We start from the raw sequence: 21,027 nt of genomic DNA, 5'->3' as shown, positions 1-21,027 counted from the left end.
TGCACACATGTGGTATAAATACATTCAGGCAAAACACTCATAGTATAAATAAAGCATAAAAAGGAAAAAGAAATTATTAAGACCCAGGGCATGGATACTAGCTTCTTCCCACAATAGAAATCTCTCCTCTGCTCCTTACTTCTTTGGATCCCAGTAGTTGTTCACCATAGGGTCTTCATGTTGTAGACCAGGCTGGTCTTGAACTCACAGAGTTTAGCCTGCCCCTGCCTCCTTAGTGCTGGGATTAAAGGCACATACCACCATCACCCAGCTCCATCATGGAGTCTTCAACCACACTACCCAGCTGGTGTCCAGACCACTTTGTGTGTCAGGGGACCATGGGTCACTCATACAGCCTTCCCTCCACATCTGGAAGAGGGTTAATAGTCTTTGTAGGTGTTGGTTTCAATCCAAACACATTTATTTGCAGCAACGGGGATGAAGCCAGGGCTTTGTGTCTCACCATGCAGTTCTGGCTAGATTGCTATGTAGCCCTGGCTGGCTTTGAACTCATGGAGATCTGCCCACCTGTACCTCCTGAGACTGGGATTCAAGTCAAAGTCATGCACTTCCACACCAGCCTCCGAACCAGTTTTTAATTTTCACTTTTTTTTAAAAAAAAAAAAGTTTCAGGGTAGCAAGATGGCCCAGTGGTAAAGACTCTGGCTGCTGAGTCTGAGTTTGATCTCCAAGCCCCACATTTTGATGGAAAGAACCGACTTCCAAAAACTGTCCTTTGCCCCCACACTTGGGCCGTGGTTCACACACACACACACACACACACACACATTCACAATTTCATTTTGAGCTTCATAGTGAAGGAGCAGTCATAAGAGAGGTCCTGCATAGTAAAGTTGCCAAGTTGCCCGAGGGTAGAAGATTCTAAGAGTTACGTGACATACCCAGAGGTTTCCTGGACAGACAACCAGCATGACTGTGTTGGGATCCCTTGTTCTGGAGGTAAAATCAAGAAGTAAAGTTTGCACCGTGCTTGGGTTTGCTTCTCCAGGACTCTCCCATGTAAAGGAACTGAGGTTCAAGAGGGCAAAAACCTTACAAAGGATCAAAAGCACCAGGGCCTCTGTAGCTTGTCGTTTGCCTCTTGAGTGGAAAGAACCTGAAGCAAAGCAACTATTTTCTAATTTTCCAGAATGAAGCTGTGATGCAGGAGTCCCCTCTGTGTGATGTGAATATCATTGGTTAATAAGGAACTGCTTTGGGCCTAAAGCAGAGCTAAAGAGGGTGGGGGCACAGTAAACAGAATGCTGGGAGAAAGAGGGAGGAGTCAAGGAGAAGCCCTGTAGCCCTGCAGACAGTCACCGGAACTTGAGCTGGTAAGCCACAGTCATGTGGCAATACACAGATTAATAGAAATGGTTTATATTAATATGTGTTAGCCAGTAAAAAGCTAGAGCTAATGGGCCAAACAGTGATTTAAATAATATAGTTTCTGTGTGATTATTTCGGTTCTAAGCAGCCAGGAACCAACGAGCGGCCGGAACAACCAAATGACCTCCCACAACAAAGGGGGATTTCAGCCTCCCCACACCCCAACTCAATTGCTCTTCCAGCTCCTCTCTCCCAACACCCTTGTGCAAGTTACTGTAAAGCACCAGAAACAAACGAGCAAAAGCCATACATCTCGTAAGTGTGTGTGTGGGTTGTGATTGTGGTTTTATTTACATACAAATAAAACGAACTGTGCACCTGGCATTGAGACAGGGGATTCTGGTGGCCAGCTGAGCCACTCTTCCCTAGCGGGTCTTGGAGGAAACATTGTGAGTGACCTCAGCCCAAGAAGGCGCATTGCCCATCAGAGACCACTGCCCATCAGAGGCTCGTCAAGCTCCTTGACCTTGTGGACCAGGAACTTCCAGAAGCCTGGGCAGCGTGTGCTTTCTTTCTTTTCTTTTCTTGCTTGCTTGGACGTGTATGCATACCTGAGTGCAGGTGCCCATAGGGGCCAGAGGTGGGTGCTGAGGCTAGACCTTGGGTCATCTGAAAGAGCAATTTTCATACTTGACTGCTGAACCATCGTCTCTCCCGCCGCACTTGGTTTTCTTGCCCCATAACCAGCGCTAGGCAGCAGGCTCTGGCCCTGGAGCCTCCTCTATACCCTGTTATTAAAATGTATGGGTTTCTGCTAGTTGTATTTAATTTTGATATGAGTCAGCCTTCTGTCCTCTTTTTGACAATTCAGGGCTTCGCCAGATCGGAAGGCAGCTGTGATGGCCAGAGCAACTTTTGTAGCAGTCTCAGGGCTGTCCCCACCCCAGTGCTGGCTGACACAGAGGCCAAGGCCACCCATCTGGAGAGCAGGCCACACCAAGGCCTTGGAGGAGCAATGGAGACTCACCCAAGATTTTTCTTGATAACACAAAAACAAAACATCCGTGGAACCCACTCAGTACACCCTGAAACCTACCCCTCCCCCAGCTAAAGACAGCAAATGGTCAGGCTTGTGTATTTGTTAAAGAGGAGTACGGTGTTGTGGAATGTTGACTGTGCCTATAGTTATTTATCCATGACCCGTAGAGAGAAAAAAGTGAAGCCAGTTAGAGAGGCTGGGAATACAGCTCGTAGGGGAGGTAATCACTCAGCACAAGGCTCCAAATTCAGTTCCCAGCACCTCGCAGTCAGAGCCAACCGCTCTGTTTCCCTAACCACTTGCTGCCCTTGGCAGGTAGTAGGGTTGAGTGCCACAAGTTTTGAGGGAATCCAGTGCCCTGCCAATAGCTGTCACAAACCATTGTCCTCAGGCTCCGCTGATCCTCACTTCTGGGTCCCCGCCCACCCTGCTTCACTTGCAATTTAGTGCACAGTGCACTCTAGTGGCCACAAGAAGTCTTTTGACCCCACAGATTTTTTTTTTTTTTTTTTTTTTTAAGTGCTTTGTCTCTGTGTAGCCCTGGCTATCACTCTATAGACCACGATGGCCTGGAACTCAGAGATCCACCTTCCTGTTTCTGCTTCTGAGTGATGGGACTAACGGTATGTGCCACCACACCCAGCTTAGTTTGGTGTATTTGAGAGAGGATCTTACTATATAGCCTTGTCTGGCCTGGAATTGGCAGTGTCTCTGTCTCAGCCCTCCCCGACCCCCTACGCTGGGATTACAGGTGCAGGTCACTATGCCTGGAAGCAGTAGGTGGCGGCATCTTCCCACACTAGTGGCGATCATCTTTCTTCCTGTAGGTTTGCCGTGCATGTTTTACCCTTCAGTTGGATTGTATTTGGTAAAATGACATTTTCCTCAACAACTTTCAAAGGCACATACTCCTGGGGGAGGTTTCCAAGGGAGGGTACAGGGAAAATCCTCAACAACCCTGAAGAAGAACATATTTAGAATTGTTTGTTGTTTTATAGAACACACTATTTGAATATCACAGTATGTTAATTCAGTCAACAAATATGGTACAACACCTTTTCCATGCAGATACTGATAAAACAGAACTCTGAACTAACACAGCGGTCTCCATGCGGGGAGAGGCTCACATGATCTAGACATGTGCATACAGGGAACTTTGTCTTTGGCACAACAGTGACATCTCTGTGAACACCTGAGGGGACCTGTGGGAACCAGTCAGAGCTGAGCGGTGACGGTGGAGCACCTGGTTTATTCAAAGAACAGCCCAGAAGTTACTGTGGCCAAGGCAGAGAAAATGATGTCAGATGAAAGAGGGGTTCAGGCTGCAAGAGGCTTGAGACCACAGTGAGTGTGCGGGCTGCATTCAGAGGAAGGAGAGAACAATGGCAGGGGTATTCTGAGGAATGACATTATCTGGGTGCACATTACTAAGCGTTTTGCTGACAGGGTTTGGGGAGCATGGGTGCACAGAGCAAACCCCACCATAAAGCCTCTGCCGTCCTTGATCCACAGCTGGGAACAGTAGGAGCTGTCCTGAACTCCAAGGGCAAAGACACAGCATGCCTCTCAGGCTAGCTGCATTCCTGTGCCGAGCCAACAAAGTGGCCAAGTGAGCCACTTGGCAAGCTTAGAGGTTTCTAGGAGGCCCCGTGCAATAGCCAGTATTACACTCCAGAGAAGCATCTGTCTACACCTCTAATTACTTCATAGTTTTTTCATTTTGAGCTTTATCCCTTGCTCCCCGTACTAGGGAAATGAAACTCAAGGCCTCAAACATTATATCCCTAGACACTACCACTGAGCTACAGTTCCAGCTCTTACTTATTATTTGAAGCTTATTGGGTGTGAGACAGGGTTTCTTTTTATAGCCCAGCCTGACTGCAAATTTTCCATCTTCCTGCCTTAAGCTCCAAATGCTAGGACTACAGTATGCACCACAATGCCCAAACCCGGCACGATGTGTTAGACTTAAGTGGCCTGTAAATCATGTCAAATTTCTGTTATCCATTGAAGCTCTGCTCAAAAAGGGAAACTGACATCACGGTCAGTTGTTACTCAGGCCTTCTCTTGCAAGGCCACATCTCGCAGGCCACAGTTCTTGCACTTGTTTCTGTCCCTTTCAACACAGCCTCTGTGGCGTCTCTGGGAGAGATGCTTCCACCCTGCACGTAACACCTGGCCGCTCCAAGACACACACCACTCAACCTCCAGAGCCTCCCTGTGGGGAAAACACCCTAAGTCCCCCTCAAGTTGGTTTGGCTTCTGCATCTAAAAGGAACTTGGTATTAGTTCTTGAAATTGAAGGTGGCTATCCTGAATCAAAGATGAACCAGACCCACACAGGAGTCCATTAGCATCTCACATGTAGACTGACGAGAGGTATGACAGCTAGCTGCACAGTAGAAGGAACCCACAAGCAAACCAAGTCTTCCATACTGCGGGGACAATCAGGACAATGACCTCTTTACACCACCAGTCAAAGGTCCACTTGCCTGTGAGGGGCTGACACAGGCTGCTCACACCACGTGCTAAGGTAGGGTACAACCAGCGCTCTGGCAAGCTGAAGGAAAAACCAGGCCATTAGGAAGGGGTCTAGTAACCTCCTATGACGACAGAAATGCCTTCAGGGATGGCTGCCCAGCTGACCTGCCCAAGCTCAAAAGAACTTTTCATCTCATAAAGCAGATATTACAAATTCTAAAGATCTGCACTGTTGTGGGCTATTTGATCACACTGATACCCCAAGACTGTTAACAAAGTTAACCTGGAATCAGGGGGTGGAGCCAGTGACTAGCTGACCGAATTGGCCGTAGAGAAGCCAGGGATTTGGACAGAGAAGACCCACAGGAAGGAGTAGGGAGGGACTTAGGTTTCATGGTCTCTTCGATCTCTGAAGTGTGGAAAGGTTAGCCGGTCACTCCTCTGCCACTTCTTTGATCTCTCAGTCTTCACTGGTAATAGAACAACTTAGATAAACCTGCACCCACAACTATTTTGGGGGAGTGTTGTCTTGAAATAGGGTCTTACTATGTCGACAACGCTGTGAAATTAAATAAACAATTCTACCTTGGTCCATCAGTATCTGGTATTACAAATTGCAAGCCACTGACTGTACCTGGCACTTTTAAATATCCTTTTTGTTTTTGAGACAGAGTTTTTCTGTGTAACAGCTATGGCTGTCCTGGAATTCGCTTTGTAGACCAGGCTGGCCTTGAACTCACTGAGAGCCACCTGCCTCTGCCTCCCAAGTGCTGGGATTAAACTGGAATTACCACTGCCTGGCTCAAATGTCCTTTTAAGGTTTGAATAGCCAGCTCCCCCCACTAGACAAATTACCTTCTTAAACAACAGTAGTATGTCTTTGGGGTTTCCTGCTGTGAAGCACAACTGTGTCAGTGTCCAGGCTTCTCCTTTGAAGCCACACTCTCGGAACTCTATACATACAGAGCAGGGAGCCTGAGGTTTCCAGAACCTTCTACCAGGCACTTCACCTAAGAGACTGTTAGCAGCTTGGCTACATCATAGAAACTGGACAACCATGGGATGAAAATGCGGGGTGGGGGAGGACAATAGATTTGGTGACAATAGATTTGGAGGTCCAGTCACATGGTGGACGAGCGTATCCATATAATTCCAGAAGGAAAGGATAGAGGATGTTAGGAAGTGGGGAGGGGGAAATGTGAAGAAACTACTGCTTAAATTTTTTTTTCCAAATTTAATTGCTGGCATAAATTTACAAAGTTCACCAAACTCCAAGGTAAAAAATAAGTAGACAACATCTAGGCACATCTGGAAACAGCCCCCAAAAGAACACATTAGGACAGAACAACTGTGTGGTTCACCACTGGCTTGTCATCAGCGACAGGGACGAGACGCTGATGACTACACACAGAATAGACACAAATGAGGCAAGACTTGCGGTGTGTAGGAACCCACTGTAGACACAAAGAGCAGGAAGGCAGGGCGATGATGGGCACACCTTTAATCCAGGCAGGTGGAAATCTGTGAGTTCCAGGATGAAGAAAAAACAAAATAAAACAAAGAAAAAAAGCAGGAGAAATTAAAACATAGCAGAAAACACACGCTATGAAAACAAGGACAAAGGCTGGAGAGCCATACTTCAGATAAATACAGGCTGAACAGGAAACTAGCACCAGAGATGAATGAAGGACACTGCATGGTATATATACGAGAAGAGTGAAACATAGAAATAGCTTCAAAATATAAAATAGCAACAGAAGAACCAAAGGAATAGGAAAGGGGTGGACGTGATCAAGATACACTGTCTACATGTGTGAAATTATCAAAGATGAAATAAAAAAATCTAAAACCAACTAGAGCAAGTCATTTTAAGGCCTATAAAGTCATTGAATTAATATATAACCAATAGTTATTTTTTCTCAAAAATGGCAATTTCAATCATAATTGAGATTCTAACATTCTTAGTTCCTCATGAAAACAAACCAGCAAAAAAACAAGTCGTGCGAATGAATAATCCTACCAACCATTCATAAGGGATATCCCAGAACATACTCCCTTGCCAGGGAGGGGGTATGTGCAGCTCTAGTCGTCATGCAACTCACTCTATAGACCAGGCTAGCCTCAAACTTTGCCTCCCAAGTACTGAAATTAAAGGCGTGAGCCACCACTGCCCAGCTTGTGTTTGTTCAACAGGACACAGCAATAAGACATTTAGAGAAAACACAAATAATTGCTAATTGGGCAATACACTTAAAAAGAAAAGAAAATCATAATCAGTGATCGAAAGCTTAAGGAGCTAAAGAAAAACAAGTAGAGAAGACCCAAGATACATAGAGGAAAAAAGTACAGATACCAAGAAGATTGACAGCTAAGAAAAAAAACAAACAAAATAGGCCCGAGCTGGAGTGACCCCAGTGTCGAGAGCCTGGGGGCAGCGAGGTCCCATCCCTGGTAGTATACACACATCAGTACTGGAAAGAGAGACAAGTTTTTCTCAGAAGTTGTGAATAACTGTGTCTACAAATAAACTTCCTGAAAACACCATCAAAATGACACAATGTGAAGCAGAGGAAGCTATAAACCTCCGACAAGACTGGCGCCGTGGCGCACACCTGAGACCGGCCGATCACCGCAAGTTTGAACCCAAGTTATAAAGTTCTTGGTCAGCTTGGACTACAAGAGTCTCTCTCAATTTTTAATTTTTGTTGTTTGTTTTTTGTTTCTCTGTGAACCTCTTGCTGTCCTGGAACTCGTTTTATAGACCAGGAGGGCCTTGAACTCACAGAAAGCTGCCTGGGATGTGCAACCAGTGCCCAGCTGTGAGTCTCAAAAACACCAAAAAAAAAAAAAAAAAAGGAAAATATCCTACAAAGTTTTCTTCCTCCAATGAAAACCCAAGCCCAGGTACCAATGAAGACTAGTTAGAACCAAGTTATTAAAAAAATGACTTTTAGTATCAATAGGAACATTGGCCACAGTCCACATCATGTCAGAGGAAGTGTCAAACACATGAAAGCTGTGAGGAAATTCATTTCTTCTTCCCTTTTGAAGGCTTGGCAAATAAAGCAGGGTCAATGTGCTCCTTTGCCAGGCCCCTGACGGAGAAGAGTCTGGCTGCGCGCTCCTGCAGGGTGCCCCCGCACTTCAGTCCAAGGGCCATCAGCTCACACTTGAGCCTCTCCAAACCCAGTGACTCCAACTCTGCCGCAGAGCTGAATGCAAACAGATCCACAGCTTCCCGACAGAGAGCCTGCTGGGAAAAGGAAGAATTAAAGCCAGCCTGTAATTACCAACTGTGTTTTATTTCCAAAGAGCTGCTCTTTACTGTAGCATCACCCTACTATAGACTGTCATCCACATGCCATTCCACAGTTTCCGATACACAGGGAATGCTAATCTCTTATCTATGCAGCTAGAAACAAACGTTCAAGACAGCAACAGGCACAGAATTTCCTCACAGATCCTCCCCTTACCGTCCCCCAAGATGGGGCCTCACACAAAAGTCAGAGCTAATTCTGAACTTCCTTATGTAGCTGAAGCTGCCTTTGAACTCTCAGCCCTCCCATGGCGGCCTCTCAGGGGCTAGGATGACAAGCATGTACTGCCATATCTGGCATCTATTTTTGACAGCATCTTGCTATGTAGCCCTGGTCTCAAATGTTCAGTAATATTCCTGCCTCTACCTCCCAAATGTTGGGATATTACAGATGTCTACTGCCAACTCCCAGCTTGGGACATGTCCTTTTTTCCCCGCATAGATACTTTTTTTTTTTTTAAAGGAAAACTAAACCCCAACATACTGTGTCTCCTGAGTGGCTTCCCTCCAAGTTAGCAACAGGGACGCTTTTGCTATCTTCTCCGGATAGCGCCACGGCAGTTCTGTCTCTACCAGTCACTCCTGTCTCTTGGTCCTTTTGTGTGGGTTTGGGACTCCCTGTCTCCTTCTTTGCTGGGCCATCTTCTGTTTCTGTGACCATCTTCCTTTCATTGTGCTCCCCGGAAGACGTCTCTCCCCACTCAGTTTGTGTGTTCTCCCCAATGTCCTGCCCAGGGTCAGTCATGGTTTTCTGCAGCTCTTCCGGAGCCTCAGAGTGTGTACTCAATCCTGAGCGCTGGGGACTGCAAGGACAGCTGGCTGCCACCTCAACATCGTCACTACCATGTTCTGGAGCACAGCAGTTCGGCCCAGAAGTATCAGAGACTTCGTCGCTGTCGTCATCTGAGCTTCCAGCACTGGACCCCTCGGAAGCCTCCAGTCCTTCCATGCCCAACCTGCGGAAGCAGCAGAAAGATGTGACCCATTTCCAACCTGTACCTCTGTCTGGGTGGGGACTATCTGCAGACACGGGGAAAGCATGGGCTGCCCTGAGATGGTAAGTAGGTGCACTTTAGAAAAGTGTACTCCAGAGGTGTAAACAGAAGGGACTGCATCCGAGCATGTAAAACCCCGCCCGTGTGCCCATGCTCTTGGTGGCGGGCTCTCCCTCACACACACGCTCTTCCCTGCACGTTCTCTTAGTTCCTTCTTTTTTTAAATTATGATTCTTTAAAAATTATACTTGAAACTTTCCCTTTCTATATTAATTCCAGCTGTTGACAATCAGACACAGTAAGAAGCAATGAAGAAAATCCTTAGGTCTGAGGGTGAAGCTAAGTGGTAGAGTGCCTGCTTAGCATGTGTGAGACCTAGTTCTATTTCTAGCTATCTCTAAGAAAGAGGGAGAACAGCCTATGCTTCAGTCATAATTGCTGTGCTGGATAGCTTTATGTCAACCTGACACGGTTAAAGTCACCTGAAAGGAGGGGACCTTAATTAAGAAAACGCCTTCTCTATAAGACTGGGCTGGAAGACTGTAGGGCATTTTCTTTTCTTTCTTTCTTTTTTTTTCCCCAAGATAGGGTTTCTCTGTGTAGCCCTTGGTGGTCCTGAAATTAGCTCTTGTAGACCAGGATGGTCTCAAACTCACAGAGATTCACCTGCCTCTGCCTCCTGAGTGCTGGGGTTAAAGGTGTGTGCCACCACCGCCCAGCTATAGGGCATTTTCTTAATTAATGATTGATGGGTAATGCCATCCCTGGGCTGGTGGTCCTGAATTCTGTAAGAAAGCAGGCTGAGCAAGCCAAGAAGAGCAAGGCAGTGAGCAGCACCCATCCATGGCCTCCGCATCAGCTCCTGCCTCGAGGTTCCTGCCCAGCTTGTGTTCCTATTTTGACTTCCATCAATAATGAATCTGAGAATATAAGTCAAAAAAAAAATCCTTTCCTCCCCAAGTTGTTTTGGTCATGGTGTTTCACTGAAGTAACGATAACCCTAATTAGGACAACTCCCCTAACTACAAAGTCTCCACGGTTTCTAACAGATGGAGAATGGATAAAGAAATTGGAATATGCAGGCAACTTTACAATAAGAAGCAGTATGCGTTGGGCATGGTAGTTCATGCTTATAATCCCAGCACTCAGAAGGTGAAGCAGGATAGACTAGGATTCTTTATTCTTGTCTGCACAGCAAGACCCGACTCAAGAGACCAAAACAACAACTAAACACGGATGAATCTAAACAAAAGGCGGCAGCCATCAGAGGTGATCTGACAGTCTGGGAAAGGCCAAGACAACAGGAACAAACATCAAGTTAGTGGGAACAGGTCGCCAGACTACCTGGCTCCAAGGCCACACTAAGAACAACTGCCCTGATGAAAATTTTCTTCTTGACTGTACTGCAGGCAGAACATCCATACACATAAAATAATAAAAACTTGGGGAAAAAAATGAAGGAGTATTTTTTATGTGATGTTTCACTATGAAAGGAGTCTTTTCGGGGACTGGGAAAATAGGGCTCCGTTTGTCAAGTGCCTTACATCCAAGACAAGGGCCTGAGTTGTGAACTCAACCACCTACATAAAAACCCAGAGAAGGGGGGCATCTGAAATCCCAGCATGGGGGTGGGCGTAGGAAATACAAGACAGGAGGATCCCTGGTACTCACTGGTTAGCAAATCTAACCGAAAGGATGAGTTCCAAGTTCAGTGAGGGACCATGTCAAAAAAAGAGATGGAAAGCCGAGGAGGAAGACATCTATGCCCGCCTCTCGCCTCCACACACACACTGCACATGTAACACACACAAACATGTACACAAACTCATCACTCAGTTTCTGCTGAATGGCATCCACAGCAGAAAACACTGCTAATGTGTACAGAGTGCCAAGCAACAAAATCCGAAGACCGAAGCACTCTGGAAATGAGCTCCCATCAGTGCTACTTAAAAATGTGTTTGCTCGAGCCCTCGGTGTGACGGCCCATGCTGGTGATCTGAGATCCATGCAGGACGCTGATGCAGGAGAATCCCAAGGTTGAAGGGTGGCCTGGCAGACAGAGCAATGAATGACCTATCTCTCCTCTCTCTGTTTCTCTCTCTGTCTCTGTCTCTCTCTCTCTCTCTCTCACACACACACACACACACACAAAGAGAGAGAGAGAGAGACAGAGAAAAGAGTGGAGGGAAGGGAAAAAGAAAAGGCACTTGTGTGAACAGACAAGGACTCACCAGAAGCACTTCTTTTTCTTTGCACCAGCTCCGTGGTCTGCTTTCGACTTGTTAGGCCGTTTCCGAGTCTCACTGATGTCTGCTGACACCATCTTGCTGGAGGCAGCCTGCATACCTGAGAGGAAAATTAAACCAGTTTCTGTAAGGACATACTCTGGGGGTTGTACAGAGTGCTACAATCTTTTAAAGAAGCTTTTTTTTTTTTTGAAACAGGGTTTCTCCGTGTAGCCCAGGCTGTCCTGGAACTTGCTCTGTAGACCAGGCTGGCCTCAAACTCACAAAGATCCACCTTGCTCTGCCCACCTGAGTGCTTCAAGAAAAAAAAAAAAAACAAAAAAAACAAACCCTTTTAATTAGCATACAAAGTAACAAGTTTCTTTCCTTTTTTTCACACATACTTAGTTATGGCTGTTCCTCACCTAATATAAATTTCTTCATACCAAATTTTTTTTAAATATTTATTTATTATGTATACAATATTCTGTCAGTGTGTATGCCTGCAGGCCAGAAGACCCCATTACAGATGGTTTTGAGCCACCATGTGGTTGCTGGGAATTGAACTCAGGTCAGGACCCTTGGAAGAGCAGGCAATGCTCTTAACCTCTGAGCCATCTCTCCAGCCCCCCATACCAAATTTTTTATGGTTATGAGATTAATCCCAAACTTAAAAACAATCTCAGATAAACACTACGGAATCATATCTGTCTGTGACTGAGCTAGTCTCAGCACACTGTGGTTGAAGATGACCTTACTCTCCCGACTCTCCTGTCTTCACTGGGCAAGTGTAAAGGTCAGGCACTCCATCACGCCCAGCCAGGACAGTTCGTTCGTTCGTTCGTTTTTCAAGACAGATTCTCTGTGTAGCCCTGGTTATCCCAGAATTTGCTCTGTAGACCAGGCTGCCCTTAAACTAGGAGGGCCACCTGTTGGGCCTCCTGAATGCCTGGATTAAAGGCATGTGCCACCACTGCCCCACTCTTTTTCATTTTAAAGGGACAGGCTTTTTCTCTATGACCTGGCTAGACTGGAACTTACTGTGTAGACTATAAACTCACATAGATCCATCCATCTGCCTCTGCCTCACAATCAGGCTCTAGAATAGGACTTTCCTATCTACCCATCTATTCATCTACCTCTCTCTTTCTCCCTCCCTCCCTCCCTCCCTCCCTCTATCTGGGATAGGGTCTATTATGTAGTCTTGGTTGTCCTGGAACTTGCTGTGTAGACCAGGCAGACCTCAAACTCACGGAGATCCACCTGCCTCTGCCTCCTGAGTATACTGGAATTAGAGCCATGAACCGCCACACACATCCAGTTTAGAACATGTTCCCCAGGCCCGGTTTTTCAAGACAGACTTTCTCTGTGTAATAGTACTGGCTGTACTGGAACTCACTCTGTAGACAAGGCTGGCCTTGAACTCACAAGTTCTGGGATTAAAGGCCTGTTCTACTACTGCTTGGCTTTAGAACAGAACTTTTTAAGACACCAATATGCAACTTGAGGCTGAAGGCTCATATCTGACGGTTATTTGCATACATTTGTCTTTCCTGTCCTAGCATAGCCTTTCTGATGAAAAGGATCCTTTAAATCAATGACATTCATGACAGGCCCAGAGCACTGGACTGGATGCTTAAAAGAACATGCTGAGGTTGCTGGGCGGTGGTGGCGCACACCTTTAATCCCAGCACTCAGGAGGCAGAGGCAGGTGGATCTCTGTGAGTTTGAGCCAGCCTGACCTAGAGAGCAAGCTCCAGGGCAGCCAAGACTGTTATACAGAGAAACCCTGTCTAGAAAAAAGAAAAAACAAAACAAAACAAAAAAACATGCTGAGGTGTATACTAACTCCCAAAGGCTTCCCCTTTTTATTTTATTTACAAAAATAAAAAGAATGGTCTGGAGAGATGACTCAGCCATTGAAGGCCAGGCTCACAACAAAGAAGAGAAAGGATATTCTTCCCTGGGGCCCAAAAGCCTAAGACATTTGGGGTTGTCATGCCAAGTGTTGCTGTGTTGCACTGGATGCGGTGCAGGGTTAGCATGTGGTAAGAGACGTTGGTTGGCTTTCGTCATTCTCTTGCAGAATGCCCTGGCGCCACTCCTCACAGTGGAGTGGCCCGAAGCTCATGCACCAAGGGCTGCAGAGCCAGAATTCTCACTCTCACCTTTGAGGACAGAGTCCTCCAGACGCTCAGCCATCTCATGGCACTGCCTCTGGTAGTCGGGGCTGCTGAAGCAGTGCTTAGGCTCTGCGAGCTTCCGCTGCAGCCTCTCCAGGCGCTTCTGCTCCTTCTCAGCCTCCCGCTCAGCTTGCTGCTTGACCCACTCGGCCATCCTGGGGAAGGGTGGAGATGGAACTGAATGGATGTATCACACACGGCATTTAGATCACTGGGAGGCCATATGTATAAAGGTGGCCCAATACGACAGAATAGTTGAAAAACTTAATGCTTAATGACACTGTTGTCATAGTAACATTTACTCACCTGTTTAGGGTGTTGTTATTAAAAGAAAACAACCCTTCCAGCTCTGAGTAACACAAAAGTACAGAACGGTCATGCACATGGTATAATGCTTGCTAATAACCGCCATCGATTTATACAGCTACTGTACTATTTATTTATTGGAGGGGTGATCATAGGGATCAAGCCCAGGACCTTAAGCAAGTGCTCTACCACCAAGCTGCACTGCTAGTCGACTGCTGTTTCATTCCTGCTCCTAATTATTAAGTCAAGTTTACTTATAAGCCTGGTGCTGCACCCCTCTAACCCCAGCACTGGGAGGCAGATTTCTCTGAGTTTAGCCATTCTGGTCTACATAGTGAGTTAAAGGACAGCCAAAGCTACAGGGAGAGACCCTGTCTCAAAAGCACAACAGACAAATACACATAAATCAAGTTTACTGTGAAATTATATGCCATTATCTCATAAGCGACACCTTACACATCAGTCCATCAATCTCTTCACTGTATCAGATGATCAATTATAATGTCTGAGTTTACTAATGCTCTCTCTGTGATGCTTACATGAGGGATTCTGTTAATGAGATATTTCTCAGAACTCACCAAGCATTTTGACTACAAAAAATGCTTCCTATACAATGAATGGACTCCTATTCATATTGTGACACTTCTCCAGAAAGGTGTATCACGCTTAATGTCACTATACTGTCAGAGACTTAAATACAAAGTGGATATCTTGCCGGGCGGTGGTGGCGCACGCCTTTAATCCCAGCAATCGGGAGGCAGAGGCAGGCGGATCTCTGAGAGTTCGAGGCCAGCCTGGTCTACAAGAGCTAGTTCCAGGACAGGCTCCAAAAGCTGCAGAGAAACCCTGTCTCGAAAAAACCAAAAAAAAAAAAAAAAAAAAAAAAAATGGATATCTTACGCTTTCTCATGATTGACATCTCGTAATCTCCTCCCACTGAGATCCCGGCAGGCTTCGCGATTGGTTGTCTTCTCTATCTGTGCACCAAGTGCTCGAAGCATAGACCCAAAACCTGAAACCAATATATTCATGGATTAAGTGGTTAAGGATAGATACAAGTCAGATTAATGAGAATAGCCTATATAACAAGATAAAAATAAACTCCACATTCTTTTCTTTTAGAAAAGGAGATGGACAAGGTTTCTGCCCAGGAAGCAAAGGTATTGATTAATCTGATTAACACTGTGTTTTCTGCCTTCCACTTTGTATGTCTGAAATGCTGTACTGTACAGGTAGGATCGATAAAAAGCTTCAGCCAATGCCAGAGGCTCCGAGCTTCCTAGGTGAAGAATTACGTGACAGGACTTGGGAGACAGCAGCCAGTGAAGTGTGTGCTGTACAAGAATAAGGAAGTGAGTTCTGGATTCTCAGCGTCCATGCAAAAGCTGGGCACAAGGACAGGTGCTCAAACCCCAACAGCACGACTAGAGGATCCCTAGAGCTCACCAGGCAAACTGATAAGCTCCAGGGTCAGTGAGCAATACTGTCTTCGCAAATAAAGTGAAGAGTATCTAAGGAAGACAGACCATCTCAACCCACAGCCTCCACATATACAACTCACACATATGCACAAGAACTCATACACAGAATTAGAAGAATTTGATTTATAAGGTGGCTCATGTAGGAAATCCTGTGCCTTCCCCTTGGAGAGTACAAATTTGCTGAAAGAAGCACATCAGATTAGCCACCAGTACATCTACATCAGCTATGGTGGGTTGTTTTGGTGGGCTGTTTGTTTTTTTGAGACAGGGTCTCTCTACATAGCCCTGGCCATCCTGGAACTCGCTCTATAGGCCAGGCTGGACTTGGACTCAGAGACCCACCAGTCTCTCCCTCCTGAGTGCTGGGATAAAAGGTGTGTGCTACCACTGCCTGGCTACATCAACTGTGTTTAAAAACCAACTAGAGAGGAAGCAGAGGCAGGCAGATCTCTGTGAGTTTGAGGCCACCCTGGTTTACATGAGCTAGTTCCAGGATAGCTCAAAAACTCAAGAAAAGCCCTGTCTCAAAAAACCCAAAAAAAAAAAAAAAAAAAAAAATCCAAAATTGAGTACAAATGGTTTCACAAGGAAAAACAAAGTTGGTATATGAAGCCCAAAAAGTCTGTTAATCTCAAACACACCACTAAGAGATACAGACTTGTCACAAGAAGCCACCGTCAAGTCCTACCTCCTTTCCCCCCACAAAGTCTGGGCTCCAAACTGTACACAGCTCCATGCTGCACCGTGTCACTGGGGGCAACGAGGACTCCATTGCATTTCACAAAGAAGCAGTCCGCAGGGATTTCCTAGAAACGAGAGTAAGTGTTTAGTGCCTGTGACACGAGATGAGACCTCATTTATTCTTATTGACAGATTACCAGGTCCGATTGCATTACTACTTCTTAAGCTGAAAACAAGGGCTAAACCCGCCCTCTACATTTGGGTGTCATTTCCTACTGTGACCTAACAGCTCCCTTCCTTGTCTCAGTGTCAGGCTACACAGGGCTCAGAAGTCTCCCTCATTCTCCTGACCTTTATAAACTGGTAAAAAAGAAAAATAACTAAAAAAGTAAACTCAGTATCAAAACTGATCCAAAGTTTAAATCTGCCAGTCATCCTGACTTGTGTAGGTAGGGAGAAGGCAGAGGCAAGGGTACATTTGGTGTGTGCATTACCATGTAGCCTAGATTCAGGACTCAATCCTGCAATCCTCTTGCCTCAGTCTTCATGTGCTGAGGTATCAGGGTGTGCACCCCCATCCCAGTGAGTTTAGATTTTAGTCTAAATAAAACTACTAGCCCAGCAAGGTGACCACACCTTTAATCCCAACACTCGAGAGGCAGACAGACAGATCACTGTGAGTTCCAGGACAGCCTGGTCTACATAGTGAGGCCTAGTCTACACAGGACAGCCAACATTACATAAAAGAGAGATGTCTCAAAAACCAAACCAAACCAAACTCCCCTCAACACACACACAGAATTGTCAATATGCCAATGTCACTTAAAGCTATGTAACTGCCTACAATCACATGAGAGGAAAAGTTATCAGGAAAAAGATCAGCTTCCAAAGTTAGAGGTTAGGGAGAGCAGGTAGTAGCAAGAAGAAAGGAGGCCAGAGGGCGGAGGACGGTTGACGCTGATGTACGGATGTATGGGACGATCATGGTCAACTATGTCACACAACAAACATAGGATGTGATGAAAACTCAGAACTGATAGCCCTTCTGTTGTGACGAAGACCAAAAGCAACTAAGGGAGGAAAGGACTGATTTCGGCTTACACCACAGGTCACAGCCCATCTCTGAGGGAAGTATGGCAGGAGCTGAAGCAGAAACCATGGAAAAACTGATTTTCTCCCTGCTTGCTCAGCTAGCTTTCCTAGGCATTCCAGGCCCATCTGTAGCTTTGGCTGTCCTAGAACTCACTCTGTAGACCAAACTCACCTGCCTCCCCAGTGTGGGATTAAAGACGCGTATCACTTTAAAAGACTGGCTGCAAAACTTTAAAAGACATTAATATAAAGGCAGAAACTTTTTTGTTAGTCTTTTGTTTTAGAGACAGGGTTTCTCTGTAGCTTTGGAGCCTATCCTGGAACTAGCTCTTATAGACCAGGCTGGTCTCAAACTCACAGAGATCCGCCTGCATCTGCCTCCTGAGTACTGGGATTAAAGGCGTGCGCCACCACCACCCGGCATCAGAAACTTTTTTTTTTTTTTTTTTTGGTTTTTCGAGATAGGGTTTCTCTGTGGCTTTGGAGCCTGTCCTGGAACTAGCTCTGTAGACCAGGCTGGTCTCGAACTCACAGAGATCCGCCTACCTCTGCCTCCCGAGTGCTGGGATTAAAGGCGTGCGCCACCATCGCCCGGCTAGAAACTTTTTTCCAAACAAAATAGCTCATTAAAAAAACTGATCAAAGTATTTTATGTTATACAAAAGATTTGTATAGTAGCATTCCAACAGGCTTGCGACAAAGCAGGGCTATAGATGTGTAAGGGCCAACACCCAGTCTGGGCATTCTTCCCTACAGCAAACGACCTGGACCTTCATGGCAAAGGGTAACAAAATGTTTCCTCTTTCTGACAAAATTTCTAGCAGCAGAGCTTCTTTCCATCTCTGGTTTTTGAAGTCAAGTTTTCCCAGTAAATAAAAAAGGAGTAGGTTTTTAGGGTCTTTAAAGCATTTTACTATTTATGTTCTTGGGAGTTTCTTGTTCATTTGTAGTTTTTTTACTGGTGTCTGTTATGGCTAAAGATCAGCAAGGAAAATTTTTATTCTCTCAGTAAGAGATAACTTTTTTATGGGCCAAAACTGTTTTGCTTTAAAAATTATAGTGTGAATTCGGCTATTTTGATAGTTCATATTTTATCAAACTGCCCTTTTGTAAGTGGCTTGTATTCACACTTACTGTAGTTAGGGAAAAGACAGGCTTAAATATTCTGATAACTGCTCCCATTTATTTGTCATTCAAACAACTCAATTCTATGTCTTTTTCTGGATGTTTGGCTTTCTCCTACAGCCCATGTATGTCACCTGTGCTAAATCTGAGGACTAAGTGATATGGCGTTGTTTGGTTTTGAAAAGGGGTTCGTGTCTAGGTTGGCCTCAAGTTCACTACAAAGAGGAGGCTGAGCATTCCCAATCTCCTGTCTCCACCTCTCAAGTGCCGGATCCCAGGCATAAACCACAGACCCAGCTTCACTGCGAGCCCCTCCCCCCCAAAAATGTCCTTAACACTTCTCATCGTTAAGATCCTATTGTTTATGGATCAATGTTAAGCTCAAAAACAAGTCATGAAAATTATTCTTCAAATGTAATAAAAGTCAACCATTTTGGGAAATACTTCCATTCAAGTGATTAAAAGCAGTTCTGAATTTTTTACTGGACTGCAGTATAGAAAACAAAGGCTAGATGTCGTGATGTCGTGGCATCCACCAATAATCCAAGCACCCTGGTATGTTGAGACCACATTAGGCTGCAATACAAGAAAAGACCTTGCTTTTCTTTTTCTCTCCTTTTTTAAAGGACAAAGAAATTGAAAGTCACATTATGACAGCAGTGGTGGCGCACGCCTTTAATCCCCCCAGCACTTGGGAGGCAGAGACAGGTGGCTGGTGGCCACCCTGATCTGCAGAGCTAGTTCTAGGAGAGCTAGGGTGACACAGAGAAACCCTGTCTAGAAAAAAATAAAAAGCAAACAAATGAAAAAAGAAAACCACAATATCTGCAAGCCCATACTGTTTCTTCATGGAACTAGATTTGGTACTTTACCATGTGTTAAGCTTATATATAACAAGCAGAGAAAAGAGACTCCAGCAACACGGAAAAAGTGTGGTCATAAACAAAAAACGTTCTAGACGAAATGTCCGGATTAATCGAAGAGGTTTAGGATTTCATAGTCAGTAAAAGATTGCTTCCTTGGGAATTAATGAGCACAACTTTAGAAGCCCTTGACCAGGATTTCAAAAATACACATGGACCAAGGGAACAGGCAGTCTAAAGAGGACCAAGAACCTATGGCGTCAACAGAACCTGTGAGTGGTCCTGAGCAGCGACCAGATGAACCCGTGTCCTTCTCTAAACGTCCTTTGGCCTGGGTCTGGTTATGAACTGTTCTCTAGGTTGTAACTAACCGAGTTTCCCGGTGAGTGGATTTTTAAAAAAAAAAGCATATTTCTATCCATAATATGAATGTAAGAAACCAAGTCTTAATGGCATCATTTAGGGATAAAGAAAACAGAACCAGTTTCTAATCAAGATTGGATAAGGGCCTTAACTGAATTTTGTTTTCTCCTACGATGTGGAGGCAAAACAACTACCGTCATAGAATACCAGAGGAAGGTCTCAATACTGATCGGAAGCATCTGAAACTGGAGAATTCTCAGTCTCAAAATTTTAAAGTTCAGAGGACAGACGCACCCACGACAAACCCAGCCCGGCCTGGTGAGTCTCCTTCCCCCACCGCGATCCTCACCTGTTCCTGGAAGTATCGGTAGACAACATCGCGCACGGAGCTCCTAGCCGAGGCCCACGGCAGCGCCTTGCACCCGGTTCCGGGGCCGCGAACCCACGCCAGCACTGCAGGCTCCGCCATTTCGCCTGGGGAACGGAACCTCCAGCCGCTGACGAACAGTAGGCGACACAACCATCTGGTCGCGTCTTGATGACGACAGTCTCCGCCCCAGCGCCCCGCCCCGCGTGGTTCCACTCACCCCGCCTTCCCGGAGGGCAGTCACGTGGTCCGGCGTCGCGAGGCTGGCGTGGGGGAGGGGACAGGAAAGGCCTGCTGGAGGCCGATAAGACCCCAGAGCGCGGGGCTAGGCGTTGCTAGGGGCGGTTGCTAGGGCGGGGCTCGAGGGACCGGCTATAAAGGGCCAGCTCTGGGCGCGGCTGGAGCGCTGTGCCTGTCAGCGATAAGGCCGGCTGTGACTCCGCCCAGCGCCGCAGGCCAGAGCTCCACTCGCGTTCCTGCAGCTATTTTTGGGTCTGGGAGGACTGTGGCCCGGAAGGCCCTGCTCCCCGATGCTGCCGGGAGAACGCGGGCTCGGTGGCGGCTTCCTCCACCCGCGAGGCCCCCCTGGCTCCTGGGGAACGGCCCCCCGTGGTCCCCGAACCACAGCCCCTGCCTGCCTAGTTCCCTCTAGGTTTACGTTCGTTTCCTGAATCCTGAAGCTGCCATCCCGCCCCCGCCCTTTCGTCCTTCCATCACGTTCGGCTCGTCCTTATTTTTGCACGTTTGCGCTCTGCGCTGTCCCCGCTTCTGCTGTGTTTTCAAAATATTTCACAGCAAATGGGCCCTTGTGAACGGCAGGGGCGGGAATGACGTTTATAGTCATGCTGCTTCCAAAAAACCTCGCTGCAACGTTCATTCTGCACCATGGAAACACTCGCTCAGATTTTACGGAGAATAACTTTTAAGGTTCGGGAGCTGAGGGAGGCCCTTAATATTTAATATGCGGCCATGGTGGTGTTTTTAAAATACTGAACCATTGAAAGCTGCTAACGTGAGCTGGGAGGATTAGCGGGAGATAACTCTGTCTCCTGAACGCAGATGCCCTGGCCCACGGAACCGTGTTCTCTGCTGTTAAGGTGCAGGCAGATGGAACTAATCGCTGAGGGGAAAGCACAAAATCGGAAATGTTTTAACTGCGAGAATAAACAAAATAGGATTCT

General features: G+C 46.2%; 1 protein-coding gene across 2 annotated transcripts; it reads right to left on the bottom strand.

Annotated features, from left to right (window-relative positions):
• Positions 1 to 7,572: 7,572 nt before the first annotated feature.
• Positions 7,573 to 19,999, bottom strand: Sde2 (SDE2 telomere maintenance homolog). 2 transcript variants are annotated; one of them, XM_041635516.1, is made up of 7 exons: positions 19,829 to 19,999; positions 16,044 to 16,161; positions 14,775 to 14,886; positions 13,554 to 13,723; positions 11,392 to 11,506; positions 8,650 to 9,121; positions 7,573 to 8,102 (listed from the first exon to the last, which is right to left on the bottom strand). In XM_041635516.1, the coding sequence occupies exons 1-7, from the start codon at positions 19,946 to 19,948 to the stop codon at positions 7,878 to 7,880; spliced, it is 1,332 nt and encodes a 443-aa protein (XP_041491450.1). In that variant the 5' UTR covers positions 19,949 to 19,999; the 3' UTR covers positions 7,573 to 7,877. The 2 variants fall into 2 exon arrangements, with proteins under 2 accessions (XP_041491450.1, XP_041491451.1); XM_041635517.1 differs by having other exon boundaries at positions 7,573 to 8,099; positions 19,829 to 19,997.
• Positions 20,000 to 21,027: the final 1,028 nt, after the last annotated feature.

This window comes from Microtus oregoni, unplaced genomic scaffold, assembly GCF_018167655.1.
Source record: "Microtus oregoni isolate MIOR12 unplaced genomic scaffold, Mior012 000047F_ref0000412, whole genome shotgun sequence".
NCBI classification, from domain to species: Eukaryota; Metazoa; Chordata; class Mammalia; order Rodentia; family Cricetidae; genus Microtus; species Microtus oregoni.
The sequence above is the reverse complement of the archived record's forward strand: the minus strand, read 5'-3'. Positions and strand labels throughout refer to the sequence as shown.

What these genes read in the sequence shown, in the direction of transcription:
- Sde2 (XM_041635516.1), bottom strand. Translation starts at nt 19,948, where the DNA reads ATGGCGGAGCCTGCAGTGCTGGCGTGGGTTCGCGGCCCCGGAACCGGG. An exon ending in ACCGATACTTCCAGGAACAG is followed by an intron (nt 16,162 to 19,828) that starts GTGAGGATCGCG and finishes TCTCGTTTCTAG; the next exon opens with GAAATCCCTGCGGACTGCTT. An exon ending in AAGAAAAAGAAGTGCTTCTG is followed by an intron (nt 9,122 to 11,391) that starts GTGAGTCCTTGT and finishes CTGCTTCCGCAG; the next exon opens with GTTGGGCATGGAAGGACTGG.